The following is a 19,305-nucleotide window of genomic DNA, read 5'->3' as shown; positions in this document are numbered from 1 at the left end:
GATAACCATCATCTTTATCAATATTAACTAACTCCCAGAAACACAGGACAACCATTTTTTGCCAGTCTACACAAAATTTTATCTCAGAAATGGAGCAAAAAGTAGAATGTGAAATAAGTCAATTATCTGCAGATTTCCATTGTTTCAAACATTTCTTGAAAGTCTATAATTGCGCTRTGTAAGACTGAATAATATTAGAAAACATCTGTAGCAAAATGGCACTGGCTATGGTTAGGTGAATTTTACAGCTTAGTCTAATTGCAGTTTTACACATTTACTTTAAAAATTTTGTTTCATTGAATCATGTATAGAATCAAAGGCCCTTCTAGAAAGCTTTGTAATTTTAAGATTATTTCATATTAATTTAATTTTACTATCAATCAAAGGCTGTAGTATGTGGCAAGCTTTTGAGTGTTGGAGAAAATAATCCTTTATTGCTGTTGTTGTTTCATCAACAAGAAGGTTACACAGTGCATGAGTTCTGTGKGTCAAGCCTGCTGTGCACACTGGGGAGCCTTTCTTCTCCCCCTGAGTGCACTGGCTACAAACATTCACATCCCCTGTAAATTTGGCAGCTCTTTGCAACTCCTTCAGTTCCTTAGTTCGTTCTAAAGTTTCTAGAGATATCCCTACCCTTCCTTTTCTCCCAGAATAAGATACCCTCCTGTCTTCCATTTCTGCCAGAGTGTCTGGGAAACAATTTATTCAGGGATTTTTGTACCTTAAAAAGCTGAAAACGGGCACATAGGTGAAAGTCTACAGGCTGATGCAGAGGCACTTTTAGGTTCTAGATGTGGTAACCAGAGTTCTGTCTACTTTGATTTTCCCTGTTCAAGCCACTGACCCACAGAATTGATTAAATATAAGAATCCAGGCATGGCACAGYAGAATTAAACAGAAATGGCATTGAGCTGCCTGTTGAATCTCTCTTCAATCTGGCAGTTATGGTGTTGCTACTTCTTTGCACAACCTCTCTGCTAACCTATGGAGAAAAATACAGAGCTGTTTCCCCTAGAATAATTTAAATACACAGTTAAACTTCAAGGCCTTCTTAAATTGAAATCACTGTTTATTGCAACTGTGAGACCCATTCTTTTTTTCAATGGTTAATAGCCCACTAGGGTGAGCAGTTAGCTGAGTAGTCATATTTTTTCACTTCTCTCAATTTATACTTTTGTTAGTCTGGATAGGGACAGTTCTTTGTGTTTCTCCATCATTTTGTTTCTACAATGCCATGTCAAAAGTGACTAATGGGGAGCAATTTCTGTAAGCATACCACATACTGCTATTCAATATTAAAATTACTATCAATACATATGGAATARCAAAATCACACTATATGTTTTAAAGAGAAATGTGAATACCTAGAACTTTTAATATGTTGTTATTACACATAACGAAAGGCATTTTTCCTATAAATTGGTATATTATACTTATTGTAAGATAGATAGCAACATCTCTTTAACCCATTAAATGAAAAAGAAGTATTCAAGAGTAAAACAGTCAAAAACAATTAATACATTAATTTTTTTCAAAGGGCTTTCTACCAAGTTAAGTTAAAGGCTTCCTTGAATGCATGCACTCTGTAGGCACTACACATCTGGGCAGTATAGAGAGAATGAGAGTCATTGGATTTAATACATGCATTGAGCTACAGAAAGGCATTACATCTTTTGATTTGCATGCTGTACCTTTCATATGTGCAGTTCTCTGYGCACACAGTTATATTTTTCTATGTCTAAGACACCTTCACTCAAACCAACTAGCTGGAAGACCAGCTGGAGATCTTTTCAAAATATACTTCATAATCTTGAAGGAAGGGTATTCCTATTTTTCTGGCCAGCAGTAAATTTTCTACCTCAGTAGCGTGGCTTATGSTACGGTATTAAAGATCCAAGCTTTCACAGCAGGTTGTATTGGCTATGTAAGCTTACKCTGATTAAGCTTCTAGGAAGAAACAGTCAAATATAAATACACAAAACAACAACACAAATTCTCAATTGAACTTAGCTAAATCAATGAAATGTGAATTGTGAATTTATCTCACTTTAATGTACATTATACAACTAAACCCAATTTAATAATGGTCAAATCCGTGGCCTATAGATTAATCCATATTGATATTTTCTGTGCAGTGTTATTTCGACTTTCCAGCACAAGATATCCAATGCTACTGCTCTGTCTGTTGACAGTCACATTGGATTTTTTTTTAATAAAATCCAGTATTGCATTGCTGCTAGACTGAACAAGAAGCGAATTTCTACATGGGAAATTCTGGAAGAAAAGTAGATGCAGGTCTTATTATTACCACAATCAAAGGCAATTATACATACTCTCTTTTTGGTACATCAAGTCTCCCGACACATACTACAGAAATAAATATAAAAATTACCACTAATTACTGCAGGACCACACTTGGAGGATGTGGCCTGGAGTGTGGAGTCTTCCTCACCTGCTTGACTGTAAATTCCCCTCTAGTGCCTCTTTGGAGCATACAGAMTTTGCAGGTATCACTGCTTGTTTTGTAAACAAGGTGAGGTGACAACATCTTGCTGACATTCATTGCCTATAAAATAATTACTGCATGAAGATTATGAAGATAACACTGTTAGGCTCCATCCACTCCCTTCCCATTGGATTTCACTCCACAGAATTCTGTCACGGTGCACCCATGTGCAACTCAGAGCTGGARCTGTACTGCAAAATCCAGCTCATTGTCTTATTTTCTCTCATGCTTATGAAAACTGGTAAAGATTCTCTAAAGGTGCTAGCTTTTCCTTTAAAAAAAAGGTCAACATTTCGAAACCACAACATTTCTTATGACTTTTCTGTTTGGCAGACAGGTTTCCAATGAAACTCAAGAAGAGTTTCCTGGCAGTCCACATGGCATCTTACTTTGCCATCTGCTGGTGGTCCCCAGCTTCCAGGTTCCTCTGTTTTCGCTTACTCTTTCTGTGAAAATCTTGCAAAACTGGGAGCTTAAACCCACAAATAGTCCTTGTGGACTTTGCTCACTGTGCTGACCTTGATGTCTGGGAAGGCCTCACTCATCACATATGAACGTGAAGACCTGAGTCCCATTTTCCCCAGATCAAAGCTGGACCATCTTACTTTCCAGGCACTGATCCCTCAGTGCTGTCTTTGCTGCCTGGAAGGTCTGGCTCAGGCTGTGACTTTGAGTTTCCAGTTTCTCTGCTGTAGAGCCAAGGGGAGGCAGAGGTTGGCTGATTCACCTTCTCATTTTCATTTAGGAGAACATAGACACAAGGCAAGCCATGAACAGCCAGAAGGCTCAGAACTCGTGTTCTTATTCAGTTTCCAATAGAATTTTTCAAATTCTCTTGAATGGAAATAAAAATCTTCTGCTTTGGTTTTGAACAGAAATTCCAAGTTTCTGCTGAGAATTAGGAAAAGTGAAAAATAATCTTCAGAGAAAATAACCTATCAAATGTCACATGTGTTTGGTGTCAAATGATCTGAACATAAGAGCAATGCTTTCCTGTTTTGCTTCCTCTTGAAAATGCTCACATGCAGTCTCCTCAGTGTCATAAATACTCTGAAATATGCTATAATCACTGTTTTCCACTGTGTAATGGTCAGCATGCACATGGACCTTTCCCATAGCACAGAGAAGACTGTAATTCTGTCTTAGAAAATTAAAGTTCATTTTCCCTGAAAAAAGTAAAACTGACTACGGTTTACTAAATGCACAAAATAAGTTGCCAAAGGAAGACAAATATTTCTGTTTCTTTTCTAATATTTTACAGGTATCTTTGTTTTAAAGGGTACTTGCAATTTCAAATTGGAAATGGCCTTTTGAAATTGTTTTACTTTCCAACAATGTACGCCAATAGGTTGTCTTTTCACCTTTTTCTCAGCTTGGGAGATGTATGAAAAGGCAAAACATAGAAAAGCAAAAAATCAGACTACAAATCAATCTCCAGAAAAAGAAAATATTCTATTATTGTAATTTGAGATAAGATGGTATTTGTGGAGAAAAACAACTCAATCTCATTAAGAATGAGATTTTACTTTTTCACACTGAAATAGAACTTTAACCTTTGAGCAATCCCATAGAAATAATTTTATATTGTTAATGTTTAATGTGATACCCTGATCCCACTGAAGTAAATAGCAGAGGTTGCATTAACTTCAGAAGAGTCAGATTAAATCCTGATCTCCTTGGCTGTTGGAATCTGTCCTGGCATCCACCTAAGACAGACACCTAGCACAAGAAARTCTAGTACCATCACACAAAAGGATTATGCCCCTTTGATGAGCATCATGTCATTTGGCAATATAGAAAATTTAAATCATGCAGAATAGATTATTAATCATTACAATATTCTTGTCTTTGTGCTCACCTTTACTGACCTTCACATGCATGGRATGTATAATTTCCAACAAGTTCTAAGGATTAGCTCATGCCTGCTCACATTCACTTTGTTAGCAGCTGTGGTATTGTTTAATGTTAGGGTTAGCACTACAGGAGGGAAGTTGATTAGGGATGCATGTGTTTGGGAAAGGAATTGTGTAGAAGGGAATACTGCTCTTCAGGAACTGTATAYTGCTCTCTTTTATGAAGGGTACTTTCTATTGCAGTGGAAATGATGGATTAGTTTTGTTTGCAGAAACTTGTGAACTTCCATTGTTCAGCAGGACATATTCACAAACGAGTGCAGGCAATTGGCTGGGAGACAAAGGAAAGTTTTGCTCCAGGTCTCACTTGGTAATAATGACTCCAGGAGGTGAAAGTTTGGCTTAGTTCAAGTTGTGATGAGCATAAGACTAACATTGATTCAAGTTCCTTTGCAAGTTGTAGATAGGCAAGTGAGTTCAATCACTGATATCTTGCAAGCAGACTTTCAGCAAATCTCAAACTGCTGTTACAGCTCCTTCCTTAGTGGCAAAAAAAAAAGTACAATCAAGTAGGAGGGAAAAGAATAAAGTTTGTTGGTGCACTATAGGCTTCAGCATGATCCAATATAATGCAGCATTTAACTCATCATTCTTTATTTTGTTTTATCCTATGAGATAAGAAGAAACAGGCAACTTTTCTAGACATTAAACTCCTTAAGGAAGGGAATATGTCTCTTTGTGTGCACTTTGAAATGCCTCCAACACCTTGGTTCTTTATAAATTGTAGGAATAATAATCATTTATTGCTGTGCAGCGTGGTCTGGTTTGCCATTTACATATGACGTGATTGGTTGTGCTGTCGCTGTCCTGTTCATCACTTCTCACCTTGCATGTACATGCAACTTCTATTATGGTTATTTTTAGAATACATGAGGCACTCAAATAACAYGATCTCAAGTGTGGAACAACAGCTTAGGAAACAGATAGGAGGACAGTTCACAGAAAGAGGAGACGTTGTGCACCTAAGCTGTGCAAGATCAACCCTGTCATTGTAAAATCAAAGAGAGAGGGATTAATAGGAAAATAATGTGATGAGACTACAGTGACTCCTGATTTTTTTAAGTTAAGTTACCATCATTTAATGAGTTTCTTAATTTATTTAAAAAGTCTGATGTAGGTATCCACATATGTGTCTGTATAGACAATATATATGTATGCAAATATGTGTAAGTACACCTGGGATCTGTGCTCGTGTGTGTGTGTTTTATAAAATACTCCGAAAGTAGCGTGCTTCAGGAAACAAAACAACCAAATGTAAGGTCCTATATCTCTATTTTCCATTTCCAAAGAGAAGTAAAATAACCGTAAGTTTCCCTTTCATGGAATCTGAGCAATCTTCCTAGAAAGCCTCATTTTCTGTCAGCTTCAGGAATGACACATATTTACATGCATTCAGACAGTTTGTGATGCCTGGAGGCAATGAGTATCAGGGAGAGGTGCAGTGTGGAATGCTCTCCCAGCTCTGGCTGACAGAGGGTACTGAGTGTTTTGTTCCAGTTGTCAGTCGTTAGAGCACCCCTGTGATTTCTCCAGCTTCGTGCTGAAGGCTGTCTTGGCTTCTTATCGCCAGGATGGTCTGAGCTGGTGGAGGCATAAAAGGATCTTTATCTCCCCTCTTTATTTCAGTGTAGCAGAGAAATGAGCCCAATATAATATGACCACTACAGGTAAAGATTTTAAGTCTGTGTTCCTCAAGGTATTGACTTTTTATGATGTCTATCATGTGTGTACCAAGTAATAGAGAAATTATGCATCAGATATAACTATTACCCCAATTTTTTTTTTCTGTTGAATTAAATACTGTAATTGGTCTATCAAAAATGCTACTTTTTTTTTTTTTTGAAAAATAAAATGGCATACATTTTGCAAGTAACTGAAGCAAATTTTATAATTATTATAATCCCTCCTATCATAGGTGCTCTTTACWATAATCCCACTCTGAAAATACTTGTTTGCCCTAAACCTGTTAGATTATCTATATTCTCTTCTGCTGAAAGACCTTCTAAAACATGATGGCTCTCACAGCTGGAAACTTTAGTCTCTGGTCACTTTTACTCACAGTCAGTATAGTCTCATTTATTTTTGGTTTGATTATTTAAGTTTACCATTCCTTTTGATGCTCCTTTACTTGGATCATACTTTCTCAGATCATATTAGGTCAAGGTGTATATATGACTCATTAACATCCAATGCAAAAAGCATTGGCTAGAGATCTTATAATTTGCCAAAGAGCATAAATTTATTATTATATTTCTGTATTGATGTTAAATTACTTTACATCCCTCTGAGTAAGAAAATGTAGTTAGACATTATTCTGAATATATAAAATATATCTCTGTGGATTTTAATTGATTTTGATCCATTAAGGTTTGATATTTAAGTCAATGTATGCATCTGAAATCATTTTAACACCATGATGCAATGCAATTTTCACCTGCAACTACTTTTTAATTTCAATTTTACTTCAAGAGAGATTGCTAAAGGTCTTAAATAGTTGCCAGAGATGTCCATGATAAAGTTACATCGGGATGAAATGTAATGGTTGAAGAAAATAATTCATTTTAAGTAAAATAACTCAGTTTGAAACARATGAACTTCCAGCCTCCTAAATATTTTTAAATTATAATTATTGTTTTGGAGAATTTGTAGTTTTTGAGAGAACATGGGATAGGTTGTAAGTATTCCAGCTCCGCTGCTTAGAAACCCATAGAATAATGTAGTCGGYAAAGAGGTGTCTGGGGACATTAGTTGACAAGGTCAAGTGGATGGATTTAATCAAATTCATTTTGTAGCTGGAGATTTAGTCATGGTTATAAGACAGAGAAGTCATCTCAAATAAGGAAGCCTAACAAGAAAGCAATATATCATCTGCATGAAGTGAAATATATTGCTCTCAGCCATTTAGCTTCATGTCAGAATTAAAGGAAGGTTTTGGAAGTACAACTCTAGCATGAGCTATTTAAATACAAGTAAGTGATAATGTAAAGCAGTTGTGCTTTTTTTTAGTGATATTGTGMATCTCTGGTAACAGTTAAACATTATTGCTACTGGGATACACTGATGTCATGAACTAGTTCAGGRAAAGATCTGTATTTCATTACCAGTTTGGAAGTTTGTAAGGTTTTAACATAAGGAACTGTTTTTCAACACCTTCTACTGCCCTCACGGAAGTTTAAGGCAGATGTGGAGTTAGTTTCACACAGAGCTGGTCTCTGACTTTCTTGTGCAGTTTGGAAATGGAAGACACTGCAGGAGCTCGGCTGCAGAAACAGAAACTGAGCTCTCTTTTAGAGCATTGCTCATTACCTCAATTTAAGATTCAGAACATAAGAAACTTTTGAARTTTAGAGCTTTGTATGAGCTACCAAATTTTGGAATAGATAGTCTGAAATTGTGATGATTTCAAGATCTGCAATCCTCTCAGAGAACAGGGGGATTTGTTATGAATCGCTGATCAATAATTGTTCCTGGTCTAAAATTGGAACCAGATTGCTGCATCTCCTAAAGCACATCCTCTGGTGTTTCAGTTTTCAGTTTTTTTACTAGGTTCATGCTTTTGGGTTATAAGATCAACTTGGTATAAACATTTTGCTCTGAWTTTAAAAAAWTTAAATTAGTTGAATTTATTCCGACTTGTTTTCTTGCATTCAAGACATTATTTTTAATGCACAGTTATTTTTTAAAAATGTATGCAACTCAAAATGAAATAATAAAAGTAAAGAAAATAGATTGAACCTGTGTATTTTTATAGAATGGATATTCTTGGAATTAAAGGCTCTAGGAACAGGTCTGCCCCATTATATCACCCAGTCCAAATGCAGAAAATTTAGGTCAAATTTTACTTTTTAATTTTTTTTTATTTAACTGAATTTTGAAGCTATAAATGAAAGTGCTTCACCTTTTTAAAATTTCTTTTCATGATGTAAAATTTTACCATGAAAGGCATTTAAGCATTTTCTTGATTAGAAGATTATTGTTCTATAAGTCTATGCCACTACTTCTCAAATATTATCTGTTCCTGAATAATTTTTCTGAGTGTGATCTCCTAGCACGATCTTGGTCATAGTAAAATACWTTTTTTTCTCATCAGCATTATTCATAAGCACTTCCTCAGGCTCCTCAACTTTCTTCCATTTACTGTATTTTTTTTTTTTCTTTCTGCAGGACCAAAGTTAAAATCCTAGGACAAGGAGTTAACAGTAAGAACAAGAGAGATCTATTGACAAATACTGAAGAGAATATGAAATGTAGATGATAGAACCATGTGAGCAAGTGAATAGGAATTGAAAATAACATACAAGGTGACTAATAGGCAAAGTATGACATACTCATCAATGTACATATATTCCTGTCTTTCAAATGATCAAAGTTTTGTTTTAGCAGGTAGAAACTGTTGGTTTCTACATCAGGCAGAATGATGGGTTGGAGGACAATTAAATAGGTGCATTGCTGTTTTTGGGGTTGAATTGCATGTTGCAAGTGCACAGCTCTTCTGGCAGCATGATTAGAGTTAAAGGATGTTAAAAGCCACCAACTATGGGTGATTTAAGAATAAGAGAAATGTTAATTTCATACAAGTATTGGCTGGCAATCTTCTACCCAATAAATACGTACAGGAAAAGATTCACAACCTGCACTTTGGTCAAGATAATCAAAGCTGATTTGTGCACTCCTGCAACAGGATTGCTAAAGACAATTAAAGACATATCTTAGTAGGACTGTGATTTTTAATAATTTGATCATTACTCCACTGGTTTTCTTTTACACATTTTGAAATATTTTGTATTTTTAGGAGACACAAGTTAACCATTTAGATGTTGGAATATCCACTTTATGAAGCAGTGAACAAAATAAAAAAGTAGATGCTTCAAATGTTTATCACCAAGTTCAAAACTTTTACACTTGGTTTTGGGGAAATTCTCTGTGGCTCAAAACACCTAAAAACATAAGYAGTCCCAAAGCCATTATGTGTCTTATTGCCACACAGATTTTATGAAATAAACTAATTTGTGCTACAAGTGTTATAGCACAAATATAAATCAATTTTTGYGCTATTAATCAGTTGAGAATGTTTTAGAAAATTAATTGAAAATATACTTTTTCAGTTGCTCTATGCATAGTAATCATAAGAAATCTACATCCACTTCTATTTTTAGATACTGTACTGACTTGAATGCAATATTTAGATGAATATCTACTCAAAAYTGTCGATCAGTCTCTAATTTTGAAGAAATTTTATACTTTGCACAACTGAAAGATATTAGAAAAAATAACAAATCTTTGGAAATGTTATTATTAATTATTTCAGTAGTCTAGCTCTACTTATCAATGGCTCAAACAGGCCAGAAATAACATGGACTCTCACATAGTTGATATAAAAACTAAAATGATGGGTTAAGGAATTGGTGCTTTTTGGAAGCAAAATGGTGAAAAGTCAAAGGAAGCAGTGCTATTAATGATGTAGAAAAATTATGAATGAGACATGTGACTTTAAAATAATACAAAARTTCTTCATTTGTAATTCCAGTGTGTAATTCAGGAAATGGATGGCCACAAGCAACACATAGAAAATTTTGCCTTTTCATTTGCATCAGTCCTACAGAATGAAAGGGAATTTAAAATAAGTGCTAACCCACAATGAATATATAATCTCATCTGTGGCTCTTTGAGTCTGTTTGATGTGATCTATCATTTTATAGCCAGAAAGTAGCCACAGGAACAACCTCAGGGAAAGGATCATTTAAATATTGAAAAAAATCTCTGTAGGATTATGTTGGTCAATGCCCATAAAACAGGAAAATATAAGCAGGAATATATGATCCATAAATCAGAATCAGATTGGCACTCATTATAAAACCACTTTCAAATAAAGGGAAGTTGATTTGAATGAAAAAAATCTCTATACACAGACTCACAGATCTGACAGTTAGCTTTACTTAGTTGCTCATGTTGGAATGTAATGTGGACAAAGAATTTGTTTTTATGACTTGAGAATGCTACTCAGTTGTATTGATGAAAATTATTTATAAAATTGAGGTCAACTTTCTCCTTTGGATTCTTGATGGGAAGAGGCTAGGGATTAGTTATTCCTCAGGATTTTTATTTGGAGAGCTTCCACCTTAATTCTTTTAAAATCAGTGGCTGAGAAAAAATCATGGACTCTGATTTTCTCCTTTTTGTGCTGGTATAATTCCTAACTATCAGTATCAGTAAAAGGATTGTCTCTAGAGCAACATTTTTGGAAGCAGCTTGATTCCAAATTTAATTTTAATTTTCAAAAGAGATTAAAAAGGAAAACTGAAAAGAATTCTTAGTTACTGAGACACTTCAGAAAAATCACAGCCCTACTTTTTAAGTGCTACGTGAATTTTTGGATGCTGTGGATTTTAGAAAGATAGGGGAATTGGAACTTAATTTTGTTGTAAGCAGATATAATATGAAGGAGATAAACACCCCATATACTGCCAATATCTTCAAAGTCAATGATGCATTTAAATTAACCAACTTGGAGAATCATTTAGCTTTACCGTGTTGTAAGGTGGGAGACTAAAAATGCTATAGGTTTTCTCAAAAGAATATGGGGCTACAAAGGACTGAGGGACTCTGAACTATGCTTTCTCTTTGTTGTTCAGTGCACTGGAATATTATACCTTTCCCATATTTTCTAAGTTTGCTGTGCAAAGTAAGCATCTGGTTCTGAAGGTAGAAAACCTTAGGGAGTCATGCTTTCAAGAGACTGCATGGGCAGATTTCCTTTCTAATGCAGTCAATTCTATTTATAAGATGAAGGCATAAACTGAAGAGTTGCGTAAATTATGAACACCCCTTAATAACCCAAACCATGCCCATGCTGCTGAGAGGAACCTAAAACCTCAAAAAGAGAGTCTATGCTGGCATAGACTTTGAAGTTTCAATACATATTCCTATTCATGATGATGATGCATAGTTTTATATATACCTCAAAGTGATAAACAATACCATTTCTGGTACATACAGAGGACAATTTATACAACTGCTCAGAGAGAGGGAATTTCCACTTGCTCAATATGAGGGACAGATAGGACACAAGAACAGATGACACTGTATCTTCTGCCAGCTCTCACTATGCATTTGTGTAAGAACATCCATTCAGTGAATATATAGCAGTGAAATAAACTTGGTGAGAAAAAAGCAGAAGTTCATGAATGTCATTATAATGCCACAATGGTAAACTGTTATAATGGTACCTATAGGGGAATCGTCACATCTGTTTCCAGTTTTCCATTTTTAATGTCTTGATAATGCTTCTATGAATATTGTTGAGATGCTAGTGTGTATGCAACCTCCTTCATTGAAACTGGGCAAACTGAGATGCCCATAATATCTGATTTGGAAAGAGCAGAGACACTGATAGTTATTACCAAAAGGAGTGCTACGTAACAGTTATAAAAGAAGACCAAGAGGAAGAGAAAATTATATTTTATTTCAAACTCTGCAACTATGGTTGTGCTTTATATTCATGTCACTACTTTATGAATCTTGCACTCTGAAGTCATAAACAGTAATAATTTGAAAATATTAATGTTATCTTTTCAGTGTTAAGCTATGTCTACATGAAGTACTGCTGTTGGCTTATCTAAAAAGAAATAAAGATAGAAATAAAGATTTTTAAAGCATGACAGCTGTTTTTTCCCTTTTTCCTGTTTCTTCTGTTTGACGATTCCTTAACTTTCCTTCATTTTTCTCATACCTTATTCCGAACTCCTCCCTCTCTGGGCTTATTAGCTGCAAGAAAGCTCATGCTACATTACTGTTTGCATGTCTGAGAAAGGCACCTTTCTCAGAGAGTACAGAGCCCAGAGAGTACAATGCAAAGACTCAGGGTATAATGTTCCTGGGGATGGTAAGGTCATGGAAAGCAGAGAAGTTCTCTGAGTTGTAAGGAAACTGGCCTCTGAAGCCCACGCACATGCCAAAACTGTAAATTACTGCTGCTGTGGGCTGCAGTCTTACAACTGGCAAAAATCTCCAATGTGGTGAGGGATTATGTATGTTTCAGTACATTTCTAAGTTTTCAGTAGCCATCTGTAAGCAGTGGGGTGAATGGGCTGCATTTCAGACAACCAAGGCATCCAGAAATATTTCCTCATAGGATACTGGTCCTTCCCTCCCCTACTCCAGATGCTGCCCTATGTGTGATAGAATATCTTGTTGTGAACATGCATCCATATTTTCAGCTTTGTTCAAAAAGCTTTCTCTAGCTATGCCACACCTACTGAATTTTCTTTTCCAGCTGAAGGCACAGACAGGTTAGCTTCTGCAAATCAGATTTGCAGTAGAATCTTGCTGATATTTAGATTTTTTTTCTATAAGGAGAGCATGGATATAAAAATTAGGAGCTGCATTGTGTGTATAATTTTTCAGAAAAAAAAAAATGTAGGGTTTTTTTTTTTTTTTTTTCCAGGCATTACTACAATCTTGTGACGTGAAAAAGATTATTTTACATTATGAAGACCATGGTTATTCTGTGATTCCGATTTAATGTTAATTACCCAAAATGTCTAAGCAGTTTGGTAGACTATCATTTTGTTCATCTGTAAGATTACCTGAGCAATATCAGAGAGCATCCAGTCAGGAAATGAAGAATAATCTTTGCCACTATTTTTGGATGACAAATAAGATATAAATTTTAATGTGAGATGAAAAGTATCTTGCATAACTGAACTATCAAAAGAGATCAGTGATTTCTGCTCTAAATACGTGGAAAGAGACAGGAAACTGACACCAAGAAAATGCTAAGCTTTGCACCAACCAAAAATTAACTCAAATTCAGAGAATACCCTTTTCAGGAAAAGTCTGCTTAGGAATCTAGAAAGTTTCTGAGATCACCATTTATTTCTATGCCATTCTTCCCTCTCCATATGTAGTGGACRTGAGTTTTGGCCTCTAAAAACTGGCAGATCTCCCAGAATGGATGCAAAGGTCTGGACTATCAATGTGAAGTCTGACTCAGYGCTGATTCCAGCACTCTGTGAGTCTGGCTTCCCACATTGCATCCATTGAAATCCTGTGGCCAGGAACTTCACTGTAGGGTTGTGATCATTCCTAGGGTGTAAAACATTCACAAAAAAAATATAGCAGCAGTTCAGTTATAACTTATTTACAGGATTGGTTGAAAGGGCCGTTCATATCCGCTGGTCTCACCCATTGTCTTTGGATATCCCCAGATCTTCTGGAGGTTCCTTTGTGTGTGAGAAATCTGTCATGCAGCATTTTTCCTATATGTCATCTAGAAGCCCATTGGAAGAGTTTTTTCYTCTTTATTTCAAAAGCCAGAGGAAGCTTGTCTTCTAAATTCAAAGCTTGGGCCAATCATCTATCAGCTGCCCAGTGATATATTTAGGTCTATTTTCTGCTGTCTTAGAATATATTCATGTCTGGCATAACCACACAGAAAATCTACACATTGTGAAATAAGAATAAATTGTAGATCTTTCAAACAGCTGGGGAAAGGGTGAATTGTCCCATACTCATGCTACAGGGGCATTAATTCTGAGCCTTAACAATTTCATGGTCAGGCTAGTTTACTATTTCACTACTGACCAATGAAAAAAGAGGAATGAAGTTCTAAAAAGCTATGCCATTTTCTCTTTCTAACACTCTAAGTGGGTAATACTTGGGRAAATACCAGCTTTTTCTTTTTCATTCCAACCTAAAGAACCAAACACTATGATTAAGATCATGGAAGAATCCAAGTCCTTACAATGGGAATCACAACCTAAGAGCCAAGCAGAACCTATGCAATTGCATTTTTAACATTACATATTCTTATTGGGTGTTATGGATAGTCAGAACTTGATTATGTATACGACACAAAAAATCAAGCACACTTTCTTCCRAATGCAATTGCTGCCTAAACTTTATGGTATCTTCATTATACAGCAATATCTTTGCATACAATGGCCTGTATCCAGATTTATGTGACAATTCTGAAGTTAGTTTTAGATAGGAAATCCATAATTGCTAGCCAAGAGGTTAATTCTGTTCCCAAGAAAATATTTCAATATTTTAGTATTTCCTTCTTTCATTGAGAGAATGGAAAGGTTCTAAGAATCATTGMGTGTTCAGCAAAGAAAGACATTGTTTTTAAAATTATGCATATTATCTATGTCTACAAAGGTTGGTAGCACYTGAAGATCACCAAATCTAAGCTGCACKTTTACTAGTTTCTTTGCCAGAGTATAGGCATTTCAAGAATTTAAGTTTTAAATTGTGATAACCATTCAGTTAGAGGGTTTCTATAAGTTCTTGTAGAACCTCAGCAATGTATAGAGAGTAAGAAGTGATGCAGCTCAAGATGATTAAGAAGTGAGCCTGTGGAGGTTATTTTTTTCTTCTTGAGATATTGCAATTAACAAGGGCATGCATCTTCTGAACTGGTCCTATGCCACCACTGCTCACATCCAGTTACTATTTTGGCTGAAGAGAACTACATTTTTAAACTATTCTTACTCCATCCTTTCCTAATTATCTGTCTGTACCCTCAGCTTTTGTATGGATGGCCACCATTCCCTCAGTACAAAAACTGAACACATTTTTACCTGTCCCCATGCTCAGATGCTGCAGTTGCCTCCCAGCAAGGGCTACTGGTCCCCTGGCCATGCTGGCAGAGCACTCTGTGACCACTGGTTGCCACAGGCAACATTCAACAGGTGAACCTGGGGAGCCAGTGAATGGTRCAGGCACTGAAACCATGGTAGGACAACATTATATGACTGCAGCAGTTCAGAAAGTTATGGAATAGGGAGGGAGAGGTAATTGGTGAGATTTAAAAGATCTACTCTGAATGACTCTCTCTGCAGGTGAACAGAAAATGCTGGGGCTGTCCTTGAGCCCTGGGGGAAAGCTATGCCACTCGACCTGTGCTCATGAGACTCAAGCCCCTGCCACTGCCAAAGAAAGTGGCTTTGCCCTCAGAGCTTATCAGAAAGAGCTCCCGGTGAGCAGCCCCAGAGATTGGTTTAACAATAACCCAGCAGCAGCATCACGTGCAGAGCTGGAGCTGCTCCCTGGCCCAGCCACAGCAGCTCCACATGGCCTGCTACACACTGTTTTCATCTGGGATATACTACAGGCTACTTGTCCTGCCAAAGGAAACAATTTCCATGAAGTATTAAAATGTACTAAATAAGGGTTCCTCTATAAATTAGAGAAAATGGCTCATTAGTTTACACCATTAATTACATTAATACAGCAGGCATATGTATGTTTCTTTTTTTGGCATTTTGCAAACAACTTTTTTAAGTTTAGGTAAATATGACAAAAATAACATGAAACATATTGAAATGACTGAGTGTAATAATCCTGTAATAATCCTAATATGTAATAATCCTGAGTGCAATCAAACATCTCTCTGAATGGTTATAGAAATAATACAACTTTATATGTCCTCTTTTGAGCTGATGAAGCAGAAAATAGCCTTAATGCCTCAGAACAGACAAAAAATGTAGCTAACATTGCTATTTAAATATTGASAAAAGCAGGAGCCAGCATAAAAATGTTATGTAATTTACCCTAAACAATATTTAAGACAAGACACTTAGAGAATCTAACATTGCTTTATTTTGCATTGCTGTTTAACACTTGTTTGTAACTGGTTTGTAACACATAAAGTGTATTAACTTTTAAGTTATAGTGACAGTTTTACAAGTTACAGTTCCTATATTGTTCAAATGTTGGARACAAATTACTCAACTTCATTCTTTCACATTTAAACAACAGTAGGTTTAAAGGCAGTATCTGTCAAATTGCCTTTGCAGAACAAAAGCTGGGAGAGGCTGGCAACAAAACAGAAACAGAAATATATGGTCAACCTATGTGAAAGAAAAGACGTTGCTATTTATAATTAGGGAACCAGACTGCAATTTAGGAAAATGTTGAGATTGGATAAAGATCATATATTAACTTAAATTTGAAAGATGGGTAGCTCATCCATGTAAGCCCCCTTTTGAGTCTTGTTCTGCAACAAAACCATAGCAGAGTATTTCACTTGGTCTATTCTTATCATGTTTATCTATTGCCATAGAATATCTTCCTGAAAACACTACCACTGTTACACTGGCACTTAACCAAGAGCTTACACCTCTAGGACAGGAACTGAAATAAAAAATTGGCACACCACAATCACTTCAGCTAAACCGAAAACACTTATTATTTACTCAGACGTTTTAAAGTATCTGAACAAAAACAAACAATAAATACTGTTCAGAGATTCCATCATATTCTTTAATAAAAAAGTTGGTATGTAAATTCACTTATTTTTTAAAATACTGTTTTCTAAAATAATAAAATGGAAAATTTTAGTACATTGCCATTCTAGAATTCCTGCTACTTATAGAAAGACTTCTACAATATTGCCCCAACAAAGAAGCACTGAATGTGTCAAGAGGTTAAGTCAAAAACTGCTTCTGTTGCGAGTATTTCGACCACAAAGGTAAGACTGAAAGCAATGCTTAACAGTTTACCTGAACATAAGTCTTACTAATGAAGCTCTAAGGACACTTAATGTTGTATCATATTCATGTGTTAGATCTGAAATTCATGGAAGCACAGTAATAAAGATATTTCAGTATCAAATGCCCTTCCGTGGCATCCATGAAATCAGGCTGATTCTCTTTTGTTTGTGTGGATAGTGTTTTCTCCAGGATTTTTTTAGAACTTAGTGTTTGACAACGCTGAGAATGTGGAAATGGGCGTGCAATGCTTGACAATGCACAGAGATACATGGTCTGTTCATAGTGGTCACTTATAACAATATACATAAATAAGACTATTTAAGTCATTTAAACAGAACGTTCAAGAGAAATKTTGTCCAAAGACACAGACTGTAAACACGAACATTGATAGTAGTTTTAGCTTTGTCAAAATACTTAACTGGTGTCAAGTAACGAGAGCGTCAGATATTGGCTTCTACCGTGCAAGAAAAAAATTGTTTCCTATTATCATTGTTTAGAAAGGCTAAACTAATGAAGGCGAGAGTCAGTCGGCTTGTCTCCCTCGCTCACCTACGAGTCAAAATCTGATCACTCGGGGGCGGGGGCAAACAACGATGGCCGCAGAGCCAGGACTCCCCAGGCTACCGCAGCTGAGAGCAAACGGCCGGAGGAGCGCAAGGGAAGGACGCTGGCAGCTCGCCCGTCCGTCGGTCCGTCCGTCCGTGGGCGCAGGCAGCGCCCGGGGCTCCGGACCGGCTCCGGCGGCGGCAGCGCAGCCCGAGCGGGGCGGCACCTGCGARGCGCATCGGGATCCCTCCGTCCGGAGGAGATGGTGGAAAACCTGCCCTGAGCGCCCAGGCTGGGCCGTGCGGGACCTGCCGGGCCGGGGGCCAGCGCGGCAGGAAGCGCTTTGCTCCGGCTGCGGGCAGCGCTGCGGCCGAGGCTGCGCGGCGGAGAGCGGGGCAGCGGCTGTGCGGGACACCCCGGCCATCCCTGTGCGGGGCGGGGGGACTCTGCCGGCTGCCTGCTGTCACCGAGTTTCTTCCCCGTCCGCCMGCCGTGCCTCTTTAGGGAAAGTTGCAGCTCTCCCCGCCACCAGAAGCCCTGGCAGCGCCGGGACGATTGAAGCCTCCCGCCTCGACAGCCCGTGCCCCAGAGGCAGGAGGCGATTTGCATGCGGACTTGTCGCTGGTAGTAGCCACTGCCCGTCAAGGCTGACGGACAAACGCCCCCCTCTTTCCGCCCCCCCGTCCCGGAAAGCCCCTCCCTCGCCCCCTCCCTCTCCGGCACCTCCTGCCGCCTGTCAGTCGGAGCGGAGCGCGGCGCGGGCAGCGGAGGCGGCGCGGCAACGGCAGAGAGCGGGCGGGAGAGGGAGAGAGAGAGCGAGGAGCCAAGCTCTCCCCTCCCTCTCTCCCTCCCTCCCTCTCTTCCTTCCTCCTCTCTCCCTCCCTCCCTCGCTCCTTCCCCTGCTCCCTCCCTCCGCTCTTTCTGCTTCTCTCTCCCCTCATTCTCGCTTTCCGTCTCACCCACCCCGATCTCCGTTTCTCTTTCCCCTCTTCCTCCGTCACGCGCGCACACGCTCTTTCCCTTCTCCTTGTTTTTCTGTCATTTGACTTTGCATCTCGAGGCGGCCACCGGCTTCTCTATGAATCCCGTCTGTTGATCTGTCACCCTCCCTCCACCCCCGTCCCCTCCCAGCTCCACTCCTGTACCTGGAGCAAGGCAGGAGCGGCAGCCGAGCAGCATGTCCCGAAGGAAACAGAGCAAACCCAGGCAGATCAAACGTAAGTTTCCTGAGGGGGGCTCCCTCTAACAGACTTTTATTTATCTAGTTCTTGGGAGACGCGAGAGAGGTGGCTGTGGGGAGCAATAGRGGGGTCCGGAGTACGGACCGGTGATGGAACTTGGCCGGTGAGGCTGAGGATGGGGAGAGAGAAAGGGGACGAGCGAAAGACGGGAGCTGCTCCGATGCGGGTTGAGCAGGCTCCTCACTGTCTCGGCTTTTTCRCTCCTTTGGAGCTCATGCTGCCGCCCCGTAGTCTGTTCAAACTATTGCTCCGTGTTTCGGAGTGGGATCGCTCATGTGTTTCCAAGTTGAAGTAGCGCCGGGAGAGCACACAAACCAGCCTRCGAACACCGTCCCTACCACTCAGCAACTTTGTGCGCCTAGTGCGTGTGAACAGACCCATGCCGAGCCTGGGTGCAGTAAGTACCGGAGGATCGCAGAAACTGCGTGCGGGAAAAGACGAGCAAGTTGCCGCGGGGAGCCCGTGGGCAGCGCCGCGCCGCAGCGGCCCCGCCGTCCCCCGGGCCCCGCCGGCCCCACGCCGCTGCCCACGGCCCTCCGGGGCTCGCTCTGCGCCCACGCCGGAGGCGCACACTCGCCTTTGCCGTTCTAGGGGCTTTAACACTT

At 38.8% G+C, this 19,305-nt stretch overlaps 1 protein-coding gene across 1 annotated transcript in view; it reads left to right on the top strand.

Annotated features, from left to right (window-relative positions):
• Nucleotides 1-18,227: 18,227 nt before the first annotated feature.
• Nucleotides 18,228-19,305, top strand: part of ZFPM2 (zinc finger protein, FOG family member 2) — a 302,885-nt gene continuing 301,807 nt past the window's right edge. Inside the window, exon 1 of the mRNA XM_057372442.1 lies at nucleotides 18,228-18,676. Within this exon, the coding sequence (XP_057228425.1) occupies nucleotides 18,637-18,676 (40 nt within the window). The 5' untranslated portion in view covers nucleotides 18,228-18,636. The remainder of the gene's footprint in view (nucleotides 18,677-19,305) is intronic.

This window comes from Malurus melanocephalus, unplaced genomic scaffold, assembly GCF_030028575.1.
Source record: "Malurus melanocephalus ecotype Western Australia unplaced genomic scaffold, MMel_1.1 scaffold_171, whole genome shotgun sequence".
NCBI lineage: Eukaryota > Metazoa > Chordata > Aves > Passeriformes > Maluridae > Malurus > Malurus melanocephalus.
The sequence above is the reverse complement of the archived record's forward strand: the minus strand, read 5'-3'. Positions and strand labels throughout refer to the sequence as shown.